Consider the following 26,426-nt stretch of genomic DNA (forward strand, 5'->3'; position numbering starts at 1 on the left):
GTGCAGTCAAATGTACCTGAGCGCCCTCCTCTGCGTCTCACCACCACCACCACAAAAGTCTTTGAATGCATTAGCTAACTTTTCTGTTCGCCAACCCTCACTCTGACAGAAACAGTGACAGTTGGCTTTTTACTGCCACCACACTGCTGCCAAATGAAATTCATCACATCGGTTTGAAGGGAGAACAAATGCCGAGTGGACGAGGTCACTCAAATATGAGCAAGAGGAGGACATCCACCTTTAAGAGTGTGTCTGAGTTAGACTCAGTGAGTGCACCTCAGTGAATTGAACTCGCTGAGGTGCACAATGTTTAAGATCTGATGAAGGCCGCCCAATATGACAAACGCATCTCATTAAAGCATCTACAAGAAACTTTGCGTTAATTTTGGTGGCCTCTGTGGACAAAATATTACTGTTTCCATGAGCAAAAAGATGTTGATCTGGCTACAGCATGCATTTGTTTTGGAAGTGAGAGAAAGTAAGATGCAACTTATTTTTAATGCTAATTTTCGATGATGATCGACCAAGGCTGACTGTTCTTTAAGCTCTATCACTGTCCCTTTTGGCAATGTTATTTCCTTCTGTCAATTTGTTTAGTTTTCCCCTTCTCTGATAGTATCAGCCATAGCCACAAAATATTACATCAAAAGTACAATTAGTAGCTACTATTAAATACAATTAATAAGGTTGTAATTTTGCCTATTCACACCCCATCACTGCAAATTATTATTCTTTGTCCTACAGTGACACATTTTCTACTTTTACAGAAGCAACTAATTAGGTTTTTTGGCTCTTAGTACGGCCTCAAACCTCCCTCTATGTTGTGACATCATTTGCAGTACTGGCTGTTCAGTAACATCCATAAAACTACAGCATCACCTATTGTACTGAGCTCCCCCTCCTCTTTCACTAGTTCTTTCTAACTCTCAACTTTATCACACACACACACACACACACACACACACACACACACACACACACACACACACACACACACACACACAAACATTGGCCCCCTTTCTCTCCCTCTTGGAGTCTATAATCAACCCCCCACACATCCTCTCTCTCTCTGCCTCTCTCTCCTGCACACAGACACCGTACCTTGGTGCTCCAGAGTTTGACGGTCCAGTCGAAGGAGGATGTGATGAAGAGGTGGGAAAAGTCGACTGTGCCCACTGCACTGTGGCAGCTGATGCCCGTCACCGGCCCCTGGTGGCCCTCGAACATCTCACAGATACCTGCTTTGCTGCAGACAGAGGGACGTGATCACACCATTAGGCTCTGTAGGGTTTTAGTGATCTTAACTTATTTAAATACAAAGCAGTGAAGGGGTTTGTGTCTTACTGAAAATCAATTTACAGCACAGTAAGGGAGCTTTGATTAAAGTGAAACAATTAACTCCTTAAATTGATGGGAAAATCATTTTTAAAACAATTCTAACATTAATTGTAACTCTTAGACATATTTTGACTTTCTGAATGTACTTTTTGCTGACTGATTTTACTGTGAGGTTGTAATTCTAGATTATCCAAGCAAATAAAGAAATAAAGAGCGGTCCAAACACACATATCTAAGCAATCCAGCAAAGATTAGTCTTCATTGTTCTCTTTATGTGTGTGTCCACTAACCTGCCATGTCTGGAAGCAGTGTACACGGTGCCCTCCTCACTCCCAACCACATAGTTGTTAACGTCTCCCGTGGGAAAAGCCATGCCTGTCACCGCCACAGGTTTGGATTTATTGTACACCAGCTCCATGGTCTCCTACAGAACACACACACACACACACACACACACACACACACACACACACATAAGATAAAATGATAAAAATGTCAATTTCAATACACATCTTATCAACAGTTTTAGAAAATACTGGAATATCAGATGGGCGATATATCGATATAAAAAATATATCAATATATTTTTAAATGTGATATGGAATTAGACCATATCATGTATATCGATATAGTTCAATTTTTTTTCTTTATATATAGATTCTGCCCTTACTGAGGTTTGTCATATTTAGCTATTTTGTAATGTTCGTTATTCTTTTCTCATATAAATCTATTTATTTCAGAAAAAGATTGTCCTATTTTATTTCATAGGCTATTTTTATTTTAAATGGGTTTTTTTTGTTTAAATGTACACTTTATGGAGCTTTTATTTTAATAAAAGGTACTCCTGTTGTTATACAGTATCTATGTTCACTTAAATAAACAGTTTCAATAAAACTACTTGTAACATGTCATATTTGGCTTTGACTGAACATTTGCTCTCACTATATATCGGGATATATATCGTACATCGATATTCAGCCTAACACAACACTGAAGCTCTGACCAGTTGCACAAAAAACCTTAAGTATGACACTTCAAGCTTAATTTCTCCTGAGTTACTTAAGGGTGGCACACAGAATCCCTTAAAAGGAAAAAACAACTGGTGAGAGGAGAAAAAGACCATACTTCTGGAGGGATACAATTAAGAGCACATACTAAAAAGTGAAATCAATACACAAATAACAGCAAACATGAAATACCTTGCCTATACTAACTGAAAAAAACAAAAACCATTTACCATAAAACAATCATTTATTGCAAAGGGGCTGGAAGAGCAGTCACAAAAAGTAGCAGTCGCACAAATCATTACATTGACTTGTCAAATCTATAGTGACAATTGAGTGCTTATTGACAAGTGTATTCATTGGGTTCTCCAAGACGTGGAACAATGTTCTCGCTATGCTTTTATTTTGTACAATTATTGACATAAATTCGGACATGTTCTTGGTAAAATATGGTCACATGTACTGTAAGTTTTTTTCCCCACTTTGTTTGCTAAGACCAAGTTAAGGAGAAAACTTTAAATTCTTATGTGAACATTTTAAGGTATCATTTTAAAGAAAACCTTAACTTGCACATCAAGGAAAATCTTAACTTAAGGAGTTTTATTCATCCAGCCCAATTTAACAATTCACCTCAGTGTGTTAGGTGAGGAGTGTGATGCGTACCTGTGGCTGGGAGAGCATGTCCAGACTCCAGGAGCACATCCTGCCGTCTGTAGACACAGTGATCAGGTTGTTGGCATTCTGGGTGCCGACCACGTTCACGCAGTAGACTGGGTGCTAAAAGAGACACATGCACATAAATGAGATGGGTGAGGAGACACAACTGCCACATGCTTTCTGTATCTCACAACGGCAATATGATTAAAACAATCCCCACGAAAATGCTTTTTATTCTGCTGCATATTGTGATCACAATCATAAATCATTATTCAATTAGTGGTGTGGCATTGTGACATTTTAAATGATAAATATCTGGGAACATATTTCAATAGTTTGATATGCTAATAGTAATACAATTTGATTTTAAACATGGTCCTGAAAAGGATAATGTAATTTTACCCTTAAACACATGACATCATTAGATACAGATGCAGCAGGCTCACATGCCAGTGTGCAGTCGTTCCTTACGACAGGAGTGTGTGAAACCATTATGTCATTACTGGGCAGTAATTGATTTGTGCAGCACAAAGAATCCATTCAGCAATCAGCACCATGCGAGCTGGCTGGACTCACTGACTGGAGAGGACGAGAGCGATGGCCTCATTGAGTTTAAACCTAGAGCATGGGTGACCTGTAGCAGTGTGTGTGTGTGTGTGTGTGTGTGTGTGTGCGCGCGTGCGTGCGTGTGTGTACATGCCTTCTGTAGCTCTGATTAAAAACGGCCCACAGTCTTAAGATATTGCTAGTGGATGTTGGTCAGTAATTTGTCGAGGGTCAGTGAGTTCACTGGAGCGTATAAACTGAGCTGTCCTTTTCATTGCGCAAGTCAGAGTTGTGTGAGTGTGTTTGTTCCTAAAAAACACTGTTATTCTGCAGTAATGTATTATAATTGAATATCTATAGATAAAGATGTTTATATGACAACATTTCAAATCTTTCACTCTCCTCTGGAATGTTTCTACAGAACTTAATCATTTTTTATAATTGTTTTATGTAACTAATTAAAACACAACAGGGAGCTTGTTCATTTAGGTCAGAGCTTATTTCACCAGGGCTGCTACTAACAATTAATTTCATTATTGATTCATCATCATTTCCTGCATCATAATTCCCCAGGGCCCATGGTGACGTCTTAAAATAGCTTATTTTGTTCGACCAATAGTCCTAAATCAACATAATCAACAGAACCCACAGCTATTAAACTTATAATCATATAAAACAGGGAAATTAGGACATTGTCATAATGTTAAAAAAACATTTTGCTTGACAAATTAGTTAATTGATTAACTGATTATCCAAAATGTGACTATTGTCTCTCAATCAACAAATCATCAAATCCTTCAGTGAAGAAAGGGCTTAAGACTAAGGCACAGATCTGATGTTTTTATCTATAAGTTCTTCTTCTATCTTGTTTTTTGTAAATAACTCAAAACTAAAAATATCAGCTGTGCCTGGAGCAGTTTTTTGAGCTACAGTTTGGTGTGCTGGACTATGTGTCTTACAGTGTGTGCAGCAGCAGACAGAGGAGTCCTCTGGACGGGGGTCCGACGGTGACTGCGGTTGTCCCACAGGACGATCTGTCCCGAGTACGTCCCACCGACCACCAGGTTGGGATGAAACCTGGCGAAGCCCACAGACACTACAGGAGACTGAAGAAAGAGAAGATGAGACAACGAGATACATGTTATTGGTGTGTGATTATTTTATGGGAACATTTCTGATATAGCATGAACGAGCGGATGAAATGTGGAGATAAGACTGCAGACAGTGAGAAAAGAGCAAAACAAAGAAAGATATGAAGCGAAAACGGTAACGCTAGACGGAGCGTGAGTGAGAAAGAGTGATCAAGGCATCGTGATGGGTGGCGGACATCGTCAGATAGACGGGAGATGATGAGTTTGGCTACGGTGAGGGTCCGCTGAGGAGAAGAGAGAGGGGTGACGCTGGGGCGGAGACCAGACAAAGAGGGGAATTGTAGTCCTCTTTCCCCCAGCCGTTTCACATTACAGCATCAAAACCCCAGCAGCCACTGGAGCGCTCACTGTAGCCTCCATCATGACAAGCGCACCCTTGAACTCCCTCCCTCCCCAGTGCCGTGTTTATTGAGTCTCGGTTCCTCTTCAGTGCTCGTCCCATATGGGCTTCTGCGTGCAGCAGCTAGCCTTCCCTGACCCAGAGCCACTGAAGCATCTGTGCAGCGGAGTTATGAGAAAATGTTTCAGCATCGTACCGCTACAGGAGGGTAAGTGGTGTTATGCATTGACAAATCCCTCCATCTATCCATCCATCTAGTGAAGCAGCATAATCATGTTGAGAGGAACGATAAATTACAGGCAAGATGGAGCCAAGAGAGCATTAAACAAGAAGCTCCCAGACACGCATCACAATTAAAAACAGCAAAACTAGAAAAACATGCAGGGTGAATTTCGCAAACGCATTGTTGCCCAAATACGGTCGTAGATTTTGTTGGCAGAACCGTCGTTGACAGTTTTAGTGTTCCAGAAAACTGTACGTCAGACGCTCTGCTGCTGGAACAACAGCTCTGAGACGCAGTCTGGAGGCAAAGCTTGCCATTAATTATCAGAATCCTCCCAAATTAATCACTGTATTAACAAAGCATTTATGTGAATACATTGACAGAACAGTATTAATTACAAATGTTCCAAATGGTTGGTGGTCTACCATTATTCAGGTCCCTTACTTAAGTAAAAGTACTAATGCCACACTGTGAAATGACTCCATTACAAGTAAAAGTCCTGCATTCAAAACTTACTGAAGTAAAAGTATCAAACTATCAGCATCACAATTTACTTGTTTTAGTAAGTATCAAAAGTGCTCATTATGCAGAATGGACCCACTGAGATTGTTATATATTATATATATTTTTGATACCTTTATATAAGCAGCAGTTTCCTCTTGTCAAGGTATGACTCATTTTGACTATTTAATATATTGTTATGTGGTTTAATTTATAAAAATGTGTAATCATTCTTAATTGATCACATATTCTTCATGTTAAATCTCAACCTGAAAATCAACTAAAGCTGGCAGCTAAATGTAGTGGAGTAAAAAGTAAAATATTGCCATCAAAATGTAGTGAAGTAGAAGTACAAAGTTACATAAATGGAAATACTCAGGTAAAGAACCTCAACATTGTACTTAAGGACAGTAAATGTACTTAGTCACATTCCACAAATGTTTAATAGACAGTAATACTACAATGAATATGATTGACTGATTAACTTAATGAACTTTATACCAGTAATTCTAAGAAACAACTATGGTTTACATGAATATTGGTGAACAAACATTACAGTATATTAATAACCTGCTGAGGCTGCAGGATGCCAACTGACCCTTAAATCCCTTCACCTTTGTGTTAGCCACTGCTACTCTATCAAGCTGTCGGAGCAAGCATGGAGCCCACACTCACTAACAGCACTTTTTAAAGAAAAATTCACATTTTATTTCAGAGAGAAGTAGACAGGATGGTTTAACTGTTTTTTAGGATATATTGCAAGCAACTAAAGTTTATAAATCTAAATTGGCAGTTTTTCTGAAGGAGCAACACTGTTCCTGTAGAGCATGGTAGGTCTTTATTCACTGTTACAGTCATTAAAAAACAAAATCAGCATGTGTAGAACAGCAGAGAAGTGCTAGTTAATGATGTGCTGTACTCTGCTGTTTGCTCCACAGGTTTTAATATCTCTTTCCAACCAAGTATTACGTTACCCGTCTCCCAGGTATAACATTTAACCATGACCAAGTCAAAACTGGCCTGTAGAATAAAGAAAATCTGAGATGACAGCATTAGAGTGTATGGAACAGAGCCGTATAGCTGTCAGACCCGGTCAGAGCTGGTCCACGCTACGCTATGATTCTGCGCTCCAGGGCTGGGACTTATCAAACGTTCAATTGTCTAAATAAGGCATCATTGATTTAAAATCATCACTTTTTACATTACATACATGCTTTAGGCACAAGGCACTAATGTGCCAATATGCAATGTGGTCATGGTCGTTTAACAATTGGAGTTCATCTTAGGAAAAGTATAACATTTTTTATTTATTTTTTCATGTCTCTCCCTTGTGCTCCCCCTCGCTCTCCATCCCTACCACCACATCATGTTGGAAGCGGCCAACTCCAAACCCCAGTTTCTTTTGAAAGGAGACTGGAAAACAAACCAGAGAGAGAAAAAAAAAACACTGCACACATTTTCGCTCTCTTTTTTGTTTCTTCTGAGGAGTCACGGCTTCCAGACGAATGGCTCGGGAGTCGCTTCAGATGTCAGAGCCCAAAATAAACTGAACTCTGGTGGTAAAAATAAAGTCGCTCGTCAGGCGGCGAGGAGGCAGTCTCCCGAAAAGTTTATTTACATGGTCACATAAAAGGGAATCAGGAATTTAGGTTTATCAGCACATATTAACACAGAAAATTTGAAGGACATTAGCCATTATTCACATTACAATTTGAGTTGCTTCATCAGATTTATAAACTTATTTGAGATCAGGCATTTGGCCTTAAGTGCTTTTATAGTTACCTCTGCCAAGGACGTTATGTTTCCAGTGCGCTTTGTCAGTCTGTCTGTCAGCAGGATTACAGGAAAAACTACTGGCTCGATTTCAAGAAACTAAAGGTGGAAGGGTGAAGAATGGGCAAAGAAAGTACCTAATATATTTTGCAGCTCTTTGGTTAAGATTACAAGTTAGGACATTTGTGTCTGAATATATAGAATAATCAGAAAAATACTTTTCCTGCTCATAATTCATGGCTCACTTGATCAGGAAGCTGGAAACAGCTGTGAACATGATGTTTAAACGCCCTGAGCAATAAAATGCATGACAGCACATTTTCTTTGGGAAACAGGACCATCCAGTTGCCGTTTGTTCTACAGTAGATGTAATATGTGCAGAAAAAGCATCAACAACTGCAATAAATGAATGTCCAAAAAATGTGTAACTGTCCAGAGACAGGCAAAATGCAAAAAAAAATTTTAATTAATAAATTAATTCTTTATTCTTAACCTCTTATCCACACTCGGGTGGCGGGGGGGCTGAAGCTGATCCCAGCTGACATTGGGCGAGAGGCGGGGTCACCCTGGACAGGTTATCTATCACAGGTCAGACTAGGGTTGTCAAAAGTATCGATACTCAAAAAAGTATTGATACTAAAACGTTGTATCCGGATACAATACTCATTTTCAAAAGTATCGAGTATCTGAAGCTTGTTATCATAGTTGCAGTTTCTTTTTGCACAACTGTTTTTTAATATAAATATTTAACCTGTGGTTCTGTTAATTTTAACATGTTGCATTTTTCATGTTAATAAAAATATTTCTGTTAAATTTTGGGGTCTTTGTTTTTATCCTTGTGGTATCGAAAATGGTATCGAGTATCGAATATTTTCCTGAGTATCGGTATCGGTAATTTTAGTATCGTCACAACCCTAGGTCAGACACATAGAGACAGACAATCACGCTCTCATTCACACCTACGCGCAATTTAGATTCACCGATTAAATTTAAATGCATGTTCTTGGACTGTTGAAGGAAGCCGGAGTACCCGGTGAGAACATGCAGACTCCACAGAGGAGAGCCGGAGTCAAACCGACAACCCTCTTGCTGTGAGGCCCTTATTCTAAATGAATGACAATTTAGAAAAAAAAATCCAACAAAAACTAAAAAAAAAGTATTGCAAGAAGGTTTTCAGCAAGAAAATGTCTTCAAGCAACATTTTAAGACGACAGCTCTCTTACTCAAATAAGTATGGATGAGTCTACCGTCAACTTGATCACTTTTAATATCCAAGAGATTTAGAATTGACCTTTACACTCTGTGGTTGTCTGACAGGCTGCTGTCTGAGGTCTGGCCCCTCCATCAGACTCCATCAGTCTGCTAATGAAACCAAGTCCTGCCCTCTCTATCATCTCTGTGCACACACACACACACACACACACACACACACACACACTAAATAGGTTCATACATACACACACGGTTTCCACCACCAGAACCATTTATCACTAAATGATGTTTAGCCTCTGGAACAGACAAGAAAGCAGAGCGAAGGAAGCATAAATAACATCTAAATACCTAAAAGTTTGACATTTTGGGAAATATGCTTATTTGTTTTTTTAGCAGAGAGTTAGATTAGAAGATTAATAACACTCCTACATGTGTCAATTAAATAAAAGGCTAGTGGCAGCAAATATGACAGCTCTTAAGCTGGTTGTCGCCCTGTTTGCAGTCTTTATATCAAGCTAAGCTAATTATTTCAAGTCTTGTACGTATATTTTCTATTTCTTTAACTTCTTTTTCTTAACGTCTTTTTCATCCATCATCGCTTACTTTATTGAAGCTCTCCTTCATGCCTTCAGAGATAGAAAAGATAGAAACCATAAGTCTGCTATTAAAGTGTCATTTCCTATTCAAATTTTAAATATCTCATGTTAATGTCCTCCAGACTGTTTCAATTTGACAGTATACTATGTCAAATATTTATACAGTTATCTTTAAGCTCCCTACAGAGACATTCCTCTCTTTGACCTTTCAAATATGTGTCTATTTTTTTCCTATTAACACCATCAAAAATGTAAAATAAACACACAAATCCACAAGCATATAGACACAAATAGAAAACATCCCCGTTCTCTACTTTTTCTTGTCATTCTTCCACAAGTTATCATGCTAAATAAACATCTCTGCCCCACATGAGTAATGACAAAGAGAAGCCAAATGAAATCAAGAGCCCTCTCTATTTGTTCCATATGTTAGTTTAACTCCTAAGCCCTATCAGTGTCCCCATCTTAAGAGGAAAAATCCTGACTAAACTCTGAATCCACTCTTTGAGAAACCACACGTTATGCCATCATTCCCCTCATGTACTGTCAGGCTTAGTGAAAGAGCTACTGAAAATTAGCCCGGCTTTGTCCCGATAGTGCACTTTGAGGCGCCTGCCAGCAGAGACTTGGACTTAACATAAAAGCCATTCTCCCTAAATGCTTCTAATCAAAAGTCACATCAGCACATATGTTTTGGAGCTGTATGCCTTTTAAATGTACTGTATGTCATTTGGTGCTGAAATAAGATCAATTTGTCCCGCGCTATAAGGAAGTTTATGATTTAAGCTCAAGGGGAATTGGTTGACACTCTAAAGCGCATTCTCAATTTGAATGTCATGTAGGAAATTAATGACTGAGTTTAGAGCTGAATTATGGGGCGCTTGGTTATGTTTCGGCTGGATTTATATAGTCTTTCTGTTTACTTTTTATTCATTCATGAGCCTTTGGCATCAATGACTCAAATACTTTTGCATCTATTAGAGTGGATTTGTTTCACAGTGTGTAAACATGACGAATAAATATTTTATGTGGAAATCTAATATTCTGAATCAAAGAAAAAGTTTGACATTTTGGGAAGTATTTTCTTGCTGAGAGTTTAATGATAAGATCCAGAATACTCTCATGTGTGTAACGTAAATATAAAGTTGCTCCAGCAGCTGGCTAAGCACAGGACTGGAAACGGGGTTGAAACCTTTCCCCCAGATTATTTCTTCTCCAGTTAGCAGGCAACCAGCGGAAACTCCAGAAAGTTCAATATATATCCCTCCATAAAAAGTAAAAAGCAATGTTGGTTTTTACAACTTGTTTTTTGCGAGTATTAAACACACAAGTTACAACATGTTAACTAGTGAGTTTTAGAGGTGTTGTTATCTTGAGAAGAGCCACCAGGCTGATTTCCTGTTTCTAAACTTTGAGCTAAGATAGGTTAGCCATAAGGTGGCTGTAGCTTTATATCACAGACTATAGAGAAGAAGTGGATGTAAGTTTTGGGACTGAAACGTGAAGCTAATGCTGAAGTGCCTTTAACCTGCATTCTTCTAATGGGCGACTCAACCGGCTGCAAAAAGAAGTCAGCTCGTATAGAAGTAAATGGAAAAAAAGACCCTACTTCTCACTTGATTTATTAGATCAGTTAAAATGTTTCTCATGAATATATGGTCTCAATCGCTAATACCAAGCTTTCTTCAATTTTTGGTCCCATGTAGAGTGAAAGAGAGAATAAAGCAGGGTATGCAATGTGTGACTAACTTGTGATTGATTGAGTATCACAGTAAGCTGGCAGTCACAGAGGATGGCTATGGCACTATAAATATTTATAGCTGTGAACTTGTTTTTAGTTTAGCTCGAATTATGGAAGCTAACTTTGTTAGCAGTGACTTTGCACTGAATAGCCAGGAGCCAGGTGCAGCCTGGTTGCTGGTATAGCAACAGCCAAAATACCACACTTTAAAAAGTTAGACCAGAAATGAATGGGTGAACTCAAGGTTGCTATGTCCTATTATTTTATTCACTCTATGCTTTTTTTACTTATAGATACATACAGATTAAGAGCAGTGTTAATATTCTCATCTGCTTCTTAAAAAAGCATAAAAAAAGCATTTGTGTGGAACTTTTCCTTTTAAATTAAATGCAGCCACACTCCTCCCATCCCCTGCAGCTCCTCTTCATTTCAGATTGATAAGTTTGGACATATCAGTCATACGAACACCACATCTGTCTAAATAACACCTCAACAACTCTCGTGTCGACAATAGTCCCGCTATGATTGCATCTCCATATCAGGGCTGGCTCGATACCGAGCCTGACATTTCATTTCCAAACGCAGAGTGGCTCTGTGGATGGTTATCATCTCGCATGCAGCGTGGGTCAGACACCTGCCAAGTCATCTCCTGCTGGCCCCAGACGGAGAGGATGTGGGGAGTGACAGCTCCCGGAAGAAAAAGCAGCAGAGAGAGTCACTTTGGTATATTGGGCCTGAGATGAATTGTAGAAGTTTTACAGGGAGACACTCTCGCAGTCAGAACAGTGGGTTTCATTTCTTTCCCCAGGCAAGGTCTGCTGTGTGTTTGTGTGTGTGTGTGTGTGTGTGTGTGTGTGTACATGAGGGAGAAACTCACACACACAAAGTATCATCTACCATATCTCACACAGGCTCACAAGGCTAAGTGCTTCTGGCAGCCCTTATTATATTGATGGGAAGTGTTCTGTAGAGGATAATACACACATGGTAGGCCCTGATGAAAGATGGCACCCAGCGAGGGATTAGGGAGGTTCGAAGGAATGACAGAGAGAGAAAGAAAGCTAGAGAGGCGAACACTCCCTCCTTTGTTGCCTCCTCCTCTCTTTGGTTCTTTCCTGGGGCAACAAACTGTTGCTTAAGTTGGCTTGGGAAGGCAGAAATGGAGCAAGAGTGCTATGGTGAGAAGAAAAGGGGAGGCGAGGGGCTGATAGAGCACGCCAGACAGTATATCCTCCCAAGTAGATCCACGCTCCAGCCCCCCCTTCCCTCCTCGCTCACCGCACTCATCTGTTTTCCACTCTGCCTTATCAGTACCAGATGGATCCGACTATCTTCCCTTGCATCCCCGCTTCTCAACCTCCCCCCTCCTCCAAACCACCTTTCTCCTCCCTTTCTCCCCCTGGCTTCGCTCGTTTATGACACCCCACGGATTTTGTCACTCTGTGGTTTTTGGCAAGGAGAGAGAAATACCAAGCCGAGTCTCAATTTCACCAGGCAAAGAATGAGGGTTTGACGGAGGAAAAGCATGAGGAGGAGGCTCTGGAACACAAACAGGCCTTTCTCTGCCTCCGAGAGCTCCTATCCCTTTATTTTCCATATCATGTTTGTTTGCTTGGCTCTTATTTTCACTTTTGCTGGTTTGTGGCTTCAATGATGAATTTCTGTTGTAAATATAATGCTTGTTCAGCTCTACCAAACAGTGCTTTATTCTATTCTATTGTGATATTTAAAAGCGGGAGATAGATGCAACAAGTTCTTTCTCAGGTCTGATTTCTAAACAAATTAATCTTAATCAAAATATTGCCACACCCACTAAACTTGAGTAGTTTTAGAGAATGTAAACCTTGTAAAAAATGAAGCAGTTTCAGAACTCTTTAAAACTTTTCATTCTTGTTAAACACTTGCTGTAGTTAAATGGATGGGTATTGTTTGCCATTTTTCAATATTGATGTTTAACAAACTTGTGGTTCTTACAGTTTTTTTTAATGACAAAACAGGTAAGTAGTGAGCTTTAGAGGAGCTTGTATGCAGATTCTGGCTGGCTGTTTCCCTGTTTCCAGACCTTATGCTAAGCTAAGCTAACCAGCTGTAGACTTATACTTAACAAATACATATGAGACTGATATTGATCTTCACATCTAACTCTCGGCAACGTAACTAACTTGCATATTTCCTAAACCACTGAACTCGTCCTTTAAATCAGGGGTTCTCAAAGTTTTGATGACTGACTGCCAATTCAAGAAGCCATTGGCAGGAAAATGCACAAACAAAACAAAATATTTACAAAATATGCCAAACAAATAAAGAAACTTAAAAGTAAATGTTCCCAGATTTAGAATAAAAAACAAAAACATGGCAAATAATTAAATGCCAAATCTAGATTCTCAACAGGATGGACAGGTTCTTAATTATTCTTGCAACAGACACTAGAAAGACTGACTGCTAATTTCTCTATATAAAACCCATATAATCTAATTGATCAGCACAGCCTGATTTATAATCTAATTTACAACTAAATTCAACTCCCTAAAATTAAGGTTATTTTTTCCAGTAGATGCATCTGTTTAGTGTGCCACAAATCAAACACAGTCACATGGTCCTAACCCATGTTCAGTGAGCACTTACGGGACTTCTCTGCTAAGCTTTCTGCACACAATGCAGCTTCATCCTCCTGTGTAATTTCACATGGCTTCCTGCTTAGTAAAAGGCCTGTGAATAATTCTGTTCTCTCTTCCTAACTCTCTCCACCTTCTCCCTCCCTCCCTCCCTCCCTCCCTCCCTCCTCTCCTCTCCTCTCCTCCTGCTCTGCTTCTCTTACTCAACCTTTCTGGAAGTGTCAAAGGCCTAGGGACCGACGCGCGGCAGCAAGATATTAATAAAAATATGACTGAGTCCAATGGGATGTGACAGTAGCGGCAGGGGTTGTTACAGGGAGGCGTGTGGTTTGGGGGGTTCGGCAGAGGTTTTAAGTCAAACGGGTCCTTTAATGTGGTGTGACTTTGCCCACTTGAGAGGCTGGTGTGAAGTTACAAGATTGGACCCAACTGGGATGGGGCGATGATGGGTCCAACTGCTGAGACGGCCGTGATGAAGGGAGACACGCTCAACTGGTACCAGAATCCACAGAAGCGGCAGCCCCTTTCCTTACACACAAACCCAGCCCACACACTGATGGATCACACACTTCCTCCACTGTATTACAGATCAATGGCTCCTAAAGTGGGGTCATGAAACTGCCACGGATCCTGAAGGGGATTGTAAAAGCCTCCGCAGTATACCGTGATACTGTTTAATTTCAGATATAGTTTGTTCACCGTCTAGAATGAAGCAGAGTTAAACAACAGCTATGTGTTTAATTTGTATAGTGTAGTTACTAATATTTAGATACTTAAACCAGAAGTATCTTATAAAACATCGCAAAGAACAAAAATAGCTGAACGAAAAAGTGAAAACGTTTTTTTTCAGATTATTCTAAAATTGTACTGTTTTATATTTTAGCTTTCATACCAAGAGACAAAGAAACTAAAATTTAATTTACAGCCAGTTTACAAAGAGCAGAGGGGAGAGGACAAGCATGTGGAGCTCCTGTTTCTTTCCAATATTGCGTATTTGGTGTATATGTATATGTAGATGCTCTTTTTTCATTTAAAAAAAAAATAAATCAAATATATTCTACTTGCTTTTTGGCTTTTTTATGATTCGCATTATCATAACCATGTTATACTGCATGAAATGCATTTTTTTAGTTCTAACCACTTCTAGCCATGATTGTGCTGTTTCCATAGAGGTGCAGGACTTCTTGTATATATTACAGTGAAAAAACAAGGCCACAGTGAGAAAATGTGACAGGAGCGAAACACTCCCTGAAACTGCTTGGGGCTCAGAGGGTTCAAGACAGGAGGAAAAAACCGAGCAAAGCAGGAGGAAGACAAAAAGATGGAGCATTGAACGCATAACTGTAGATTTGTTTAGTCCACAAGGGAACATCGTTTGTCAAATCAGGACGTGTCTGTCTAACTATTGCATCAGAATACAATATTACAACACTGCTGCACATTGCCAGAAAAGCTAGTGCACAATCCCCAGTATGCACTTGTCTGAAGTCACAGAGACTCCTCCCAAAATCAAACCAACACCAGCTTTTAAAATGTTTAACTTTGCACCACACCAGTGAGTCAGGGACATAAACTCTAACAACACGACTGCAAACTAAAAAAATGTTAATGTTAGAAACTATTGTGTAGTACCCAGTGCAAATAAAAGTGGTATTTATAACAGTGAATAATCTGTACCAAAATACAGCTTTAAAAAAAAGTCCTGAAACAATTAAAATTGCACTGGAACTCCAAGCAGAAAATGTTCCCTTGTTTGGGCAAAGACATTTAAACCCTGAATAAGAGGTTGTATGTTGTTAAAAAGGACTGTTTTTGCACTGCTAAGCCAATTCACCAAACTGCACACAGCCAGACAAGAAATATAGAAGCTTGACCTCACCAAAACCCCATCTGAAACATGAAGCCTTCTATAAGCCATAGCCTTATACAATAAAGCCCCTGCTGAACCAGACCTCAACCACAAACCCCAACCCACCAATACCGACCCAGCACTGTCATTCTTTTGTATCCTCCACACACACACACGCCGCAGCCTTTACACGTGTGCACGACGCTCACACAAACACATGCATGCACACACACTGTATTCAGCCATCTTTCACCTTTTCATCCACCAACAGAAGTGTGGAGAAAGCATGTGAACAGCTCGCTTCTCTAATGGGAAGGTGGAAGGTGAAAAGAAAAATAGGAGAAAGAGAGGGGGAAGAGGCACCCAGGCCTGTGGTTTTGGGGGGGTTAAACGGCAGAACATGCTTGCACATTAAGAGCCATCTGATCCGCGGCTAACTAGGGAGTCGCGACTCTGTTTGCAAAAGGCCCCACAGAAAGAAAGAGCAAGAAAAAAAATGTCTCTACTCTCCTCTCCTCTCCTCTCACCGCTCCTGTGCTCCTTTAATCCAAATCCAATAGTGACACCCAAAGTCATGACTTGCAACCTCTTTTTTTATTCCATCTCTCCTTATCCTCTACTGTTTATATGAGCACTCCATTTCTGAGTCCCTGCTCATATGCCATCATTCTTTCTCTGTTTTTCTGTCATTCGCTTTTCTTTCTCCCCTCATGAAAAGACCGTGGCACAGCCCCAGGCCACACTAACTCACTGACTAACATGGGGGCGGTAGGAAAGTGGGACCACTTGGGAGTTTCTGTTCTCTCTCAGTTTTTCTTCTGTCTTTTCTCCATCTGATATCACTTCATCAAATGCACATCTTTCCAGTAAACACTCAACATAAAACAAATCTCAGCATGTGGACACGCCGACTGTGTGTTAAGAAGTGGTTTGTATGAGTTGGGGAATCAAAAACAAACATCAAGGACAACGCTTTATGTTACTGATAACTTTTACGTTAACGTTTTTCAATGCAAAGAGATGGCATCCGGGCTGCTTGATTATGGCAAAAATAATTATTATTTTGGTCAGCATTAAGTCAGTGATTACTCATTATACATTTACTGAACTTTTAAAAAAGACAGTGGATTGTCATGTACTTTAAATATAATTCACAGAAAATAAATGGAAAGATAAATAAAAGATAAGTGAATAAATTGAATAATATATATCTTTATACACATATAAATAAATAACCTAAATATTATTAATCATATTTTTAAAATATAACATATAAAACATATTTTTAACAGAAATAAATTAAAATGCTTTAGACGAAATACATTTTTAAAGTTTTTTTCCACTCAGGGTGCGCTGGATTTACAACACAATACAAAACAAGAGCAATATTGTGAAATGGAATGCAGTAAAATAATTGTTTTATCTTGAATATATTTGTTATATTTGGAAGCCAAAAACATAAATGAAATAAAATTCAATTAATTCCCCTATTCCTTGAGGGCATTATATTCCAATGATCACATGTCTCCACTTAAACTTGAGCACATTTGACATCACCTGTTTGCAGGTGATTGCCCCCTTTTGATAAACTGAGCATTTTATCAGCTGCTTACGCACATATCCTTATTCCCGAACATCTTGTATTCAACACTGACTATTCTCAGATCAGCATGCTCAGAAACCACGTTGTTAATAAATTTGGATGTACTGTACATATTTCGTCAGAGAACCACATGGGAAAACTACTGAATCCTACAGCTATAAGATGCATGGCTGTAATCTATCCATAAGACCACATGGATTTCAGCAGCAGCATAAATTATGGTGCAGTGAAAGAACGGAGTGCTTTAAAAATCCATTATGGAGCTTCATATCGAAATATCTGCATGCGGCATGCTTGCGGTCTGCAGGAATATGTGGTTCTGAATGTGTTTGAAAAAAGGAGAGAAAATCCATTTCCCCTGTTTGATCAAAGCTTAATGTGAGAGTATGTGTCCTACATTATTTCTGAGCAGTGAAGTGAATGCTTGTGACATTAATACTGCTGCAGGTGTATTTTGACGTGACGTGTATGACGAAGGCTTGTCAGTTATTGGGAAACACAGCAGTGCTGACATTAGATGCAATGTGGGTGGGCTAACACACATGTGGCAGCGTTGGATTAGGAAGTGGTAGGCCACATCATTTTACTACCAAGACGTGTCTATATGGCCTCGCCTGTCTCGTGGGAGCTGTGAAGCCCTCACACCCAATCCTTCTATCCACTCTCTCCTCCCTCCCTCCTTCTACCGTTTTCTTAGTGTCACTTGCTATTAGCATCTCAACCATCAATGAGTTCTTTCCCTCAAAACCAAAAAGTTTCTTCCATTAAAAACTGGCCTGAGTGGCAGCGTTCAGCTATAATCCAATCAGGAGGGTCAAATGAACGCATGTGGAGCTGCCTTTCATTTCCCTTTCCTTCACTCTGTAGTTTTCATTCACAAACATGCTGTCATTATAGGGTAGAAACGAGGAATAAGCAATACACTTGATTACTGGATGGACCGGCTGTTGGGTTGCCAGATAAGGGTTGAAAAATAAAAAATAATAATGGTGCTTTCAAGTGTGAAAGAAGCAAACGAGGAGACGAAAGGAGATAGAAGATGGTTTTGTTCTTTTTTCAGCATGTAGCTTTGTGGCAGTTGTTTGTAGGTGCATGCTTACGACTAACTACCCACAAAACAGCGACCCACATCTTTACAAATGAACGTACCTGACAGTGAAAGATGTACTCTGGCGTGGCCTTCTTAAATTTGATGTTCCATACAAGGGCCACGCCATCCGGTTCATGAGGAGCATCTTCATTATTGTTATAGGAGGCAACCAGCAACTCAGGATACTGCAAGAGAGAGAGAGGGATGAAGATGCATCAAATGCTCAACACCTACTTTAAATAGTGATGCAGGCCTCACCTGAGGGGACCAGTCCAGACAGGTGATCACACGATGTTTCGACCAGTGTTCATCATAGAAAAGTCTACTGAAAGACAGACTGGAGCCACTACCCAAGTCTCTGGAAAAAGACAGTAAAGGTATCATGAAATAACCTGTCAAGAAAAAAAGCTTTCTGTCTGCAGGGGTCATTTGTCATCACTAAAGTGTATAGTAGCAATAGAAAGTATGGAGGAAGTTTTTTTTCACTATAATGCATTGTGGATAGAGATGACTCTAAAATACATAGTGAGATCAAAATGTATCCTTCCTAGAGGAAGGCTTTTTCGTTTTTTTTCATCATTTTGACTGTGTACATACATTTTGGTTTTTTTCCTTTGGATTTTGAAAATTAAACCAGAGCTTGTATCAAAAGTCTTTAATAAACAGTGTAGCCAAAACACATACACTTAAACCCTTAAGGACAAAAATATCTCCATTGAAACCCATTAAAACCACAATTTTTGATTTCATGCTAATCAAAGCCTAAGCTTGTGCTTTCTATTATATCACATTTTCAATCTAGAGGCCTGTTTCCAAATTGTATTTTTTTTCTATTTTCCACCAGATCGAGCCATTTTCTAATGTTCATCCTATGGGGCAAATACAATATTTATCCCTGGATTCTACTAGAGTTATTGCTGCTGTGTTAAGAATATAAAATATAATGTATAACAATAAAGTCTCATCTTTTGTACACTCAAGGCGTCAAAGGGTCCTGACACATCAAGCTGAAATTTGGCTGTCCATGTTCCCTGAAGGGTTTGAGATGAGTTGGCTCCAGTTGGCCCCTTGCAGCAGCCATCGGCTGATTCAGCATAATGAATTGACATCGGAAGAATTCGGTGAGAGCGCAGTCTGACTGGCTGTTCACCCTATTGAGGCAGTAATTTCCGCCAACATGTTGCCTGTGGTCAGATCAGATCCTGTGCAGACTGTTACATCATCTCAGAAAGTTTTATCACCACAGTTTTGTGTGTTGTGTATATTTGTTCGTGTCAGCTCTGCTTGAGAAAAGTTTACAGACTTCTGTCTGAGCACCTCAATTACAACAAATTCTGTACATTAATTAGCATGAATGACCCACTTTGTCTGTGAAGCTATGTGAGGATGAATAGTAATGAAACGAGGTAGTGAAATGTAGGTTATGTTGTTACAACTTCATAAATAGCATGTATATGGAAAAAAGAAGAAGACTGATGTTAAGCACTGGGCCTGTTTTAGACATAATCTCTATTTGACCACAGGCTTGATGCTCCTCTGTGGCTGACGCGGTCAAAGTTGAAGTGAGCTGCATTCTTCTATAATAGCAGAGCAGTATACTAAAACAGCTTTGCACTTATGACTCTTATAACTTCAACCAACACTTTGATAACCTCCATTTGAAGGCAACTCTTTAGATGGCAAGACAATGCTCTTTAAGACATGGTGGTTGTCAGTTCACAGGAGTTTTTAACCCCCCTGAGAGTGTGACATCAGCACGAAGACATGAAGACATTTTGAAGAACAAAGGAGCTCCCAGGCCCCTCGAGTGACACAGTGGGCATGAGTCAGTCTTTGCACATTTTTTAGTTTGAGGCATGCAAGTAAACACTCACATGTGCTCTCACATCCCAAACACAGACTCTCCTGCCCCCTCTCGCCTCCTTCCCGCTCACCCTTCTTTGTCCTCCAGGTCCCGGCCGCTGTAGTCGAAGAAGATGTTGCCGTCCTCAGCCAGAGCTCTCTCCATCACACGGATGCTGCAGTCAAAGAAGCTCTGAAACTCAGAGGAGTGCAGGATCTGCTGCCTTTCCTCCTCTGTCAGCTCCCGCAGGACTGGAAATGAGCCTGATAGAAGGAAGATAGTAAGAGACATGGGAGCACGGGGGAGAGATTTATGTGGATAGCATTATGCACAGTGCACCCATAGGACACCTGGGTTAACAACATTTAATGTTAGAGGCATGGTGATTCAGCGGTTAGCGCTGTCACTTCACATCCAGACGATTCTGGGTTCACCCGAGGCCTCTCTGTGTTGAGTTTGCATGTTTCCGTAGGTTTGTTTTTTCTGGGTGCACCAACTTCCTCTATACTATATTTTACTATACTATATTATTTTTACTTTATTTTATTATTTTTATTATTTTATTTTATTTGTATCTATACTAGATTTCAAGACTCATTAACGAAACATTACTATAACAATATAAAAACATACAGAAGTTGAATAAAAAATAATATTAAATAAAAATAAATTAAGAATAAAATAAATGGAAACTATATTACAAAAAAGTCTTCTTTCTACTTCTTCTACTTTCTTCTACTTTTAATCACTGACGGTAACACAGATACCTTGCTGTATGTTATTGTACTGTGTGCAGCACTGGCGTGTCTACTTCTGCAAAAAAAAAAAAAAAAAAGGACATCATGTGGTTCGGATGTCAGATTAACATTCACTTCATCTCTATGAAAACCAGAATCACATCCAGGACATAATAAACTACAAACAGTTCCTAATGCATCTTTTCTAATAAAAGCCTACAGTAAGAACTTCATAAACAAGAGAAAAACAAAGCCCTCTGAGCGTCCCGCCTCCCTTTGAACGTAATGGCTGCACAGCACGGCGTCCGGTTTTTGAAGTCACTGTCCCCAAGCACACATGCGATTTTTACACACACAAGCACGCACAGACACACATATATCGACCTTTACCCTGCCTCTTGACTTTGATCCCCCACATCCCTTTGTATTGCTTACGAGTTGTCAGAAAAGACCCAGTGAATCGGGTGGCAGAGATCAAAGGCCAGACCTTCTAATAGGCCGGGATGGAGAGGAGGCGGATGACTGTGTGTTTACGAGTGCGTGCGTGCATACGTCTGTCTATGTGTCTGTTTGAGTCACATTCGGTTCAGTCAGGATTGTTTTTAAGTCTGAATATGAATATGTCTAGCCATCTGTGTGTTCATCACTTGTTGTGTTTTTATCCATCCATATTTTACTGCATAAACCATCCACATGCACGCACACACACACACACACACACACACACTTCTCCACTTTGAAGTGTGGTCCAGGGGGTCAAGTGACAGGTTTTTAATCAGCGCTGACCTCTGCATGCCATGGAGCTGATATGCTGGACCCGCCTTAACCCCCACCATAACCTACCCCCATCCTTCCATCTGATACACCCACTGACTTGCAGATGGTTTCACACACATGTGACCGTGTTTCGTGACAATTTGACCAATAACATGTGAGAGGTCGAGGGAGGACGGAGACTGGAGGATAGAGAATGTGAAGTCTTGTGCTTGCAGTAACTGAGGGTACAACTGTTACATCAAGATACATGGGGAAACTTAATAAACATAAGAAAGCTTAATTAGTGAAAGCTGACCATTTTTCCTCCAATCATCCCTCCGTCCATCCTTCTTACCGTCTTTGTTTTCCCTGTTGTCATCGTCATCCTGCTGCTCCGACTCGGGGCCTGGCTTTGCCTCCATCATCTCCTCATCTTCCTCTTCCTCCTCTACTGAGAGAGAGTAAAAAAAAAGAAAGAAAGAGAGAGAGCACTCATGTTAATCAACAGCTGTTCCAATTTTCCTCGACCTCCCGCTGTGTGCTGCCTTCCCCCACATCTTAGCAAAATAATCATTGCCAGACATGCACTGGTACACCTGACTAACTAACATTTGGTCCAAATGGGTTTCATTTACAAACACACGCACTTGTATTTTTAAGAAAACAAAAAAGTATAAACGCTGCAGTGTCTATTACTGTTGCATGTTTATATTAGGTATACATTGTCTTGGAAAAAGAAATATAACAGGAAATAATCCCCTGTCCATTTCCATGTTGCATGAGCTCACATGGTCCGCATGTGTGGACGTCGTGCGCACACACAGACAGCAGGAAATGTCAGAGTTGTGTGCGCTCTCCTCTTTTTCTCTCACCTTTGACCCCAAGCAAAAAGATCCAATGATGTGTGTGTGTAAAAGGGGATTCCCTGCGCATTCCCTCCAATCAGGCGCTGCAATTACGCTTAGCCTCTCCAGGATTTATTGTAAGTGTGTGCAGTGTGTCTGTGTGTTTGGGAGGAGGTGGGGTGCAAGTATGAAGGGTTACTGTCAACATAGGCACCTGCTTGTCAGCTACTGCCCCCCCAACAAGCCCCCACACCCCTCAGGGTATGTGTTGGTAACCCTCACCAACCTCTCCTCCTCTTTTCTGCTGCTCCCTCCCTCCGAAACAGATGCTGAGAGTCAGGGGAGGGGGGGTTGCTCTCAGTAGACCTCTTAACACCCTGACACTGTGACCAGACACCTGTGGCCTGCCAACACACACACACGCTACACACACACACATACAATCTGTCTTCTCTCTCTCTTTCAAACACACACAACCGGGGCCCTCGCCTGCAGTGCCAGGGGTGGCGAGGGGTTAACTGGCGCAGGGTCAAGCTGACAACAGTCGCTCAGTCCAGTGGGAGGAAGTGACTACATCACACCCTCAGACGTCTCATGTCTCTCTCTCACACACAGTCTCACACACACACAGACACACACGTCGGGGTGTGTTTAACTCAGCTGGAGTATGGCCCGGGGCACTGTTAAAACCACTTGCTGAAGGGCCGCTCTTGCACCGGATGAACTGTCCATTCATCACTTGGACTCGCCTAAGCTTTTGATGAACTCGCTGCTGCTCTTTAAAAAGGTACAAATGTGATTATAATTGGTGAAGCACTTGAGTGATTTTATAATAATGACTGCAATAATTCCAAGCAGTATTTTACTCTTTATTTTAAGCTCCCTGGCATATCTTTCTCTCACCCTGCCGTTGTGTTTTCTTTTACTCCCAAGTCAAAGTTTTTGATAAATGACTTTCATTTTCATGCTGTGTGTGTATAATAGTTGACTAAGCTGAATCAAACACATGGCGGTGAGGCTCGGTCCAAGTTGGTGGTTAACAGCCAGCTGTAGTGATCCAAACACCAGTGACCCACCAGTATAGAGGAGAAACCAGAGAGGACCAGACAGGCAGACTGCCAGACTAGCTCCATGTCTGAGCTGCCAAAACAGACAAGCAAACAGAGACGCACAGGAATACCCTTCCTACAGGCCCTTTTGTCTTCAGTTTGTCAAGCTTTATTTCTCTCGGATATTGTTTTTCTGTCAGTCTCATCACTCTTACCGTCCAAAAACTGTTGTCATTACTCTGCAGAAGCTCCAAGATGTGAATCATTAATCAGGGTGCTGCTAACCAGCATTTGGGAAGATGCATTCAAAACTTCTATCCTATTTTCTTGACCTTAGGTGACCGGTCCGGTGGTTGGAATGTGTGGTGATGGGGATGGGAGGAGCGTGAGTAGAGGAGAGAGACCACATTGAGGAGCGGTCAAACTGTCAACCCCCGGGACCACAGGACTCTGGAGCAAGGCAGCGTGATTCATGGCCTATGGGTTACCTCACTGAGGGGAGACGGTCCAATTCCCGTATGAAGATACTGCTGATGTCGTTGCCAGCAGCCATGCATCAAGTTGTTCTGTCAAGAGTCCCGCACCAAAAATATCCCGGCTATTTCCTTTGAATGGAAATTTTTCACAGATACATTTCTGTGTATGTAAGTAAAGCTGAAGCTATATTGCGGTAAATGATACTGGAAAGTAGGACTCATGGGTTGGAAAGGATAATATAAAACTTTATGTAAAATGTTCATGCAAACACACACAGAGGCGCTGCAGGGTTTCCTGTTGAGTTGCACTAGAAGCAGAGAGGGGAAATCAAAAGAGACAACCTTCCACAGTTTGAGTGTGTCTGCCTGCTACCCTGTAAGTATCTGCACACTTTCTTGTTTCAACCTCCTTCCAGTCACGGGATGCTTTCTCTTTCCACCTGCCGCTTAATACCGCTCCTCACTGCAGGACAACAGGTTAACTGGTATCCTCCCCCTCGCCACAGACGGGGGTCCACCTTGATGAAACTCCGCTTGGGGGCTCCCGTTTTGGCCGGCTACACACCGGCGGTAATGATATCCTCGGTAGCCCAGGGCCGCCGCATCTGGCTGCCTCAATCTTCCCCTGGCTGCTTACTCATGCTGTCCGTGCCCAGTCAATTCAGCACAACCCAGCAGGTATGTAGACACACAGATTCACAGTGTAGAGATACAAACACCAGTACACACGCGCACACACAAATGTGTAAAGGTCTTTGTAAATGCATATACACACACATACATAAACAGGTACACCCATGTTGGAATTTGTGAAATTGTTTGGAAAAACAGAAATATTACTCTCTGCAAAAAAGGATGGAAGTAACAACATAGCCTTTTATATGCTCTGTCAGCCTCTTCATAAGTACTATGCTAGAAACGGGCCAATATGCTGTCAGTTAGGGCTGGCACAATAATTCAATATATTATGGATCTATACCAAAACTTATCTGATCGAGCAGGACAGGTATCATCCATAACGTTTCTTTGTCAACATCATTCAGTCAGTGTGGACTGGCAGCTTAGTCTCATGTTATTTAACATAAAAATGATTCCATCAAGTTCTCCGCGGCAAGATCTACAGGTGTAAAACTTTGGAAAAAAAGGAGAACTGGTATGAAATTGGTACCTAGTATTTGCAGAAAAATGTTGCCCAGTGTGATGAGTCTCAATTTCTGGTGCGGCATTCAAATGGTTGGTTCAGATTTTAGCATAAACAACATGAAAGCATGCATCCATCCTGCCTTGTATCAACAGTTCAGGCTGGTGGTGTGATGGTGTAATGGTGTTAAGGGTATTTTCTTGGCACACTGGCACTACCTGAGTATTGCTGCTGACCATGTCCCTCCATTTCTGACCACAGTGTACGCATCTTCTAATGGCTACTTCCAGCAGGATCACAAACCATGTCTTAAAGCTCAAATCATCTCAAACTGGTTTCTGGAACATGACAATTGGTTCACTGTATGCAGATGGTGACTCCCCAGTAACCAGATATCAATCCAATAGAGCTCAATAGAGCATCATGGGTGTGCAGCTGACAGATCCGCAACAGCTGTGTGATGCTATCATGTCAATATGGAGCAAAATCTCTGAGAAATGTTACCAGTACCTGCAAGGTGTACCTTATGAAGTGGCCAGAGTGTACCGGTATACCTACTTGACTTTTAAAGTGACGACATGTTCATTGTTTCAAAGTGTATCAATACCAGCAAATCATAATTAAAAACTGACACATCCAGGAATTTTGTTTTTTGTTTCCCATGTGAACAGTGCTGAAGACCAGTTCTGACTATTATTTTCACTACTGATTAATCTGCCAATTAGTGAATCGATTAATCATTGTCCATCACAGTTTTACAGGATTCATCCTGATGCCTTCATATTGCTTGTTTAGTCCAACCAACAGGATAATAGTCAAAACATTAATATTAATGTCACAGAAGAGTAATTAATCACATTACAAAGCCTGGATTAGTGAATCTTTTTGTCTATAAAAGGTACTTTAATGATTAAAGAGGCTGTACACACTAGCCAAGAGTGCAAACAGTCTTAAAAAAAAGGCAAAAGTGAGGGCTGAAGTGAAGGCTGTTGTGCATAGAACCCGACCATTATGGGACCACTCTCAAACATAAAACTTTATGAAATAATATTTAACATTGTTATGCATTATACAAACAATGAATTACTTTGTCAGCCAATTCTATAAATGATAGCACATATCAGACATCATAGTACCAAGTCGTTGGGGCATAATCCGATACCGATAGGCCTTTGATGGGATTTCTGTAACCAATATCTGTCAGGCTCTAGTTGTGCATCTTTGACAATGCCACTTATGTCATCTCTTTGTTTATGTAACTCAGCAATATTTGACAATGTATGCAAAACATAAAAAAATAACATACATAAGTAATCTTCTCCATGCTTAAATTGTGCTTG

General features: G+C 40.6%; 1 protein-coding gene across 6 annotated transcripts in view; it reads right to left on the reverse strand.

Annotated features, from left to right (window-relative positions):
• LOC131984763 (cytoplasmic dynein 1 intermediate chain 1) overlaps window positions 1–26,426 on the reverse strand; it is a 61,658-nt gene that overhangs the window by 13,467 nt on the left and 21,765 nt on the right. For 4 of the 6 annotated variants that reach the window (XM_059349708.1, XM_059349704.1, XM_059349706.1 and 1 more), the window contains 8 exons: window positions 21,931–22,026; window positions 20,174–20,345; window positions 18,498–18,597; window positions 18,299–18,424; window positions 4,505–4,651; window positions 3,006–3,119; window positions 1,629–1,762; window positions 1,102–1,246 (listed from right to left, as the gene is read on the reverse strand). In XM_059349708.1, the coding sequence (XP_059205691.1) occupies window positions 1,102–1,246; window positions 1,629–1,762; window positions 3,006–3,119; window positions 4,505–4,651; window positions 18,299–18,424; window positions 18,498–18,597; window positions 20,174–20,345; window positions 21,931–22,026 (1,034 nt within the window). The remainder of the gene's footprint in view (window positions 1–1,101; window positions 1,247–1,628; window positions 1,763–3,005; window positions 3,120–4,504; window positions 4,652–18,298; window positions 18,425–18,497; window positions 18,598–20,173; window positions 20,346–21,930; window positions 22,027–26,426) is intronic. The other 2 variants (XM_059349709.1, XM_059349707.1) reach the window with 1 other exon arrangement.

Source organism: Centropristis striata, chromosome 14 (genome assembly GCF_030273125.1).
Source record: "Centropristis striata isolate RG_2023a ecotype Rhode Island chromosome 14, C.striata_1.0, whole genome shotgun sequence".
Classification (NCBI taxonomy): domain Eukaryota; kingdom Metazoa; phylum Chordata; class Actinopteri; order Perciformes; family Serranidae; genus Centropristis; species Centropristis striata.